Here is a 4,253-nt window from a genome sequence, read left to right as displayed (position 1 = left end):
GGAGATGGATGGCAGAAGAGAAATCACTTGATCATCACCTGTTAGGTTCACTCTCTCTGGGGCACCTGGCATTGGCCACTGTCAGTAGACAGGATACTGGGCTGGATGGACCTTTGGTCTGACCCAGTATGGCTATTCTTATGTTCTTATGTTGCCCTCCTCCTTGTCTTTGTCTTGCTTCCCGGGCAAAGAGTCAGCTGGTCGTCACCTGGTTGCATCCCCCTCCTGGGTCTCAGGTTACAAAGGGCAGCAGTCATAGGGTATGTCTACACTACAGAATAAGGTCGAATTTATAGAAGTCGGTTTTTTAGAAATCACTTTTATATATTCGAGTGTGTGTGTCCCCACAGAAAATGCTCTAAGTGCATTAAGTGCATTAACTCAGCGGAGCACTTCCACAGTACCGAGGCTAGAGTCGACTTCCGGAGCATTGCACTGTGGGTAGCTATCCCACAGTTCCCGCAGTCTCCGCTGCCCATTGGAATTCTGGGTTGAGATCCCAATGCCTGATGGGGCTAAAACATTGTCGCGGGTGGTTCTGGGTACATATCGTCAGGCCCCCGTTCCCTCCCTCCCTCCGTGAAAGCAAGGGCAGACAATCGTTTTGCGCCTTTTTTCTGTGCAGACGCCATACCAAGGCAAGCATGGAGGCCGCTCAGCTCACTTTGGCAATTAGGAGCACATTAAACACCACACGCATTATCCAGCAGTATATGCAGCACCAGAACCTGGCAAAGCGATACCGGGCGAGGAGGCGACGTCAGCGCGGTCACGTGAGTGATCAGGACATGGACACAGATTTCTCTGAAAGCATGGGCCCTGACAATGCATGCATCATGGTGCTAATGGGGCAGGTTCATGCTGTGGAACGCCGATTCTGGGCTCGGGAAACAAGCACAGACTGGTGGGACCGCATAGTGTTGCAGGTCTGGGACGATTCCCAGTGTCTGCGAAACTTTCGCATGCGTAAGGGCACTTTCATGGAACTTTGTGACTTGCTTTCCCCTGCCCTGAGGCGCATGAATACCAACATGAGAGCAGCCCTCACAGTTGAGAAGCGAGTGGCGATAGCCCTGTGGAAGCTTGCAACGCCAGACAGCTACCGGTCAGTTGGGAATCAATTTGGAGTGGGCAAATCTACTGTGGGGGCTGCTGTGATGCAAGTAGCCCACGCAATCAAAGATCTGCTGATATCAAGGGTAGTGACCCTGGGAAATGTGCAGGTCATAGTGGATGGCTTTGCTGCAATGGGATTCCCTAACTGTGGTGGGGCCATTGACGGAACCCATATCCCTATCTTGGCACCGGAGCACCAAGCCACCGAGTACATAAACCGCAAGAGGTACTTTTCGATAGTGCTGCAAGCTCTGGTGGATCACAAGGGACGTTTCACCAACATCAACATGGGATGGCCGGGAAAGGTGCATGATGCTCGCATCTTCAGGAACTCTGGTCTGTTTCAAAAGCTGCAGGAAGGGACTTTATTCCCAGACCAGAAAATAACTGTTGGGGATGTTGAAATGCCTATATGTATCCTTGGGGACCCAGCCTACCCCTTAATGCCATGGCTCATGAAGCCGTACACAGGCAGCCTGGACAGTAGTCAGGAGCTGTTCAACTACAGGCTGAGCAAGTGCAGAATGGTGGTAGAATGTGCATTTGGACATTTAAAGGCGCGCTGGCGCAGTTTACTGACTCGCTTAGACCTCAGCGAAACCAATATTCCCACTGTTATTACTGCTTGCTGTGTGCTCCACAATATCTGTGAGAGTAAGGGGGAGACGTTTATGGTGGGGTGGGAGGTTGAGGCAAATCGCCTGGTTGCTGGTTACGCGCAGCCAGACACCAGGGCGGTTAGAAGAGCACAGGAGGGCGCGGTACGCATCAGAGAAGCTTTGAAAACCAGTTTCATGACTGGCCAGGCTACGGTGTGAAAGTTCTGTTTGTTTCTCCTTGATGAAGCCCCCCGCCCCTTGGTTCTCTCTACTTCCCTGTAAGCTAACCACCCGCCCCTCCTCCCTTCAATCACCGCTTGCAGAGGCAATAAAGTCATTGTTGCTTCACATTCATGCATTCTTTATTCATTCATCACACAAATAGGGGGATGACTACCAAGGTATCCCAGGAGGGGTGGTGGAGGAGGGAAGGAAAATGCCACACAGCACTTTAAGCACAGCACTTTAAAAGTTTACAACTTTAAAATTTATTGAATGACAGCCTTCTTTTTTTTGGGCAATCCTCTGTGGTGGAGTGGCTGGTTGGCCGGAGGCCCCCCCACCGCGTTCTTGGGCGTCTGGGTGTGGAGGCTATGGAACTTGGGGAGGAGGGCGGTTGGTTACAGAGGGGCTGCAGTGGCAGTCTGTGCTCCAGCTGCCTTTGCTGCAGCTCAACCATACACTGGAGCATACTGGTTTGGTCCTGCAGCAGCCTCAGCATTGAATCCTGCCTCCTCTCATCATGCTGCTGCCACATTTGAGCTTCAGCCCTGTCTTCAGCCCACCACTTACTCTCTTCAGCCCGCCACTTACTCTCTTCAGCCCGCCACCTCTCCTCCCGGTCATTTTGTGCTTTCCTGCACTCTGACATTATTTGCCTCCACGCATTCGTCTGTGCTCTGTCAGTGTGGGAGGACAGCATGAGCTCGGAGAACATTTCATCGCGAGTGCGGTTTTTTTTCTTTCTAAGCTTCACTAGCCTCTGGGAAGGAGAAGATCCTGTGATCATTGAAACACATGCAGCTGGTGGAGAAAAAAAAAGGGACAGCGGTATTTAAAAAGACACATTTTATAAAACAGTGGCTACACTCTTTCAGGGTAAACCTTGCTGTTAACATTACATACATAGCACATGTGCTTTCGTTACAAGGTCGCATTTTGCCTCCTCCCACCACGTGACTACCCCCTCAACCTTCCCCCCTCCCTGTGGCTAACAGTGGGGAACATTTCTGTTTAGCCACAGGCAAACAGCCCAGCAGGAATGGGCTCCTCTGAGTGTCCCCTGAAGAAAAGCACTCTATTTCAACCAGGTGACCATGAATTATATCTCACTCTCCTGAGGATAACACAGAGAGATAAAGAACGGATGTTGTTTGAATGCCAGCAAACATACACTGCAATGCTTTGTTCTACAATGATTCCCGAGTACGTGTTACTGGCCTGGAGTGGTAAAGTGTCCTACCATGAAGGACGCAATAAGGCTGCTCTCCCCAGAAACCTTTTGCAAAGGCTTTAGGACTACATCTAGGAGAACCGCAAATGCCAGGGCAAAGTAATCCTTTCACATGCTTGCTTTTAAACCATGTATAGTATTTTAAAAGGTACACTCACCAGAGGTCCCTTCTCCGCCTGCTGGGTCCAGGAGGCAGCCTTGGGTGGGTTCGGGGGGTACTGGCTCCAGGTCTAGGGTGAGAAACAGTTCCTGGCTGTCGGGAAAACCGGTTTCTCCGCTTGCTTGCTGTGAGCTATCTACAACCTCCTCCTCATCATCATCTTCTTCGTCCCCAAAACCTGCTTCCGTATTGCCTCCATCTCCATTGAAGGAGTCAAACAACACGGCTGGGGTAGTGGTGGCTGAACCCCCTAAAATGGCATGCAGCTCATCATAGAAGCGGCATGTTTGGGGCTCTGACCCAGAGCGGCTGTTTGCCTCTCTGGTTTTCTGGTAGGCTTGCCTCAGCTCCTTCAGTTTCACGCGGCACTGCTTCGGGTCCCTGTTATGGCCTCTGTCCTTCATGCCCTGGGAGATTTTCACAAAGGTTTTGGCATTTCGAAAACTGGAACGGAGTTCTGATAGCACGGATTCCTCTCCCCAAACAGCGATCAGATCCCGTACCTCCCGTTCGGTCAATGCTGGAGTTCTTTTGCGATTCTGGGACTCCATCATGGTCACCTGTGCTGATGAGCTCTGCATGGTCACCTGCAGCTTGCCACGCTGGCCAAACAGGAAATGAGATTCAAAAGTTTGCGGTTCTTTTCCTGTCTACCTGGCCAGTGCATCTGAGTTGAGAGTGCTGTCCAGAGCGGTCATAATGGAGCACTCTGGGATAGCTCCCGGAGGCCAATACCATCGAATTGTGTCCACAGTACCCCAAATTCAAGCCGGCAATGTCGATTTAAGCGCTAATCCACTTGTCAGGGGTGGAGTAAGGAAATCGATTTTAAGAGCCCTTTAAGTCGAAATAAAGGGCTTCATCGTGTGGACGGGTGCAGGTTTACATCGATTTAACGCTGCTAAATTCGACCTAAAGTCCTAGT

General features: G+C 50.9%; 1 protein-coding gene across 1 annotated transcript; it reads right to left on the bottom strand.

Annotated features, from left to right (window-relative positions):
• Nucleotides 1–2,076: 2,076 nt before the first annotated feature.
• Nucleotides 2,077–4,035, bottom strand: LOC311524692 (uncharacterized protein). The gene is made up of 2 exons (XM_084636053.1): nt 3,327–4,035; nt 2,077–2,738 (listed from the first exon to the last, which is right to left on the bottom strand). Exons 1-2 carry the CDS (start codon nt 3,907–3,909, stop codon nt 2,197–2,199), a joined length of 1,125 nt encoding a protein of 374 aa, XP_084492179.1. The 5' UTR covers nt 3,910–4,035; the 3' UTR covers nt 2,077–2,196.
• Nucleotides 4,036–4,253: the final 218 nt, after the last annotated feature.

The sequence above is a fragment of the Lepidochelys olivacea genome (genome assembly GCF_965140295.1).
Source record: "Lepidochelys olivacea isolate rLepOli2 genome assembly, chromosome: 8".
Taxonomy (NCBI): Eukaryota; Metazoa; Chordata; order Testudines; family Cheloniidae; genus Lepidochelys; species Lepidochelys olivacea.
The sequence above is the reverse complement of the archived record's forward strand: the minus strand, read 5'-3'. Positions and strand labels throughout refer to the sequence as shown.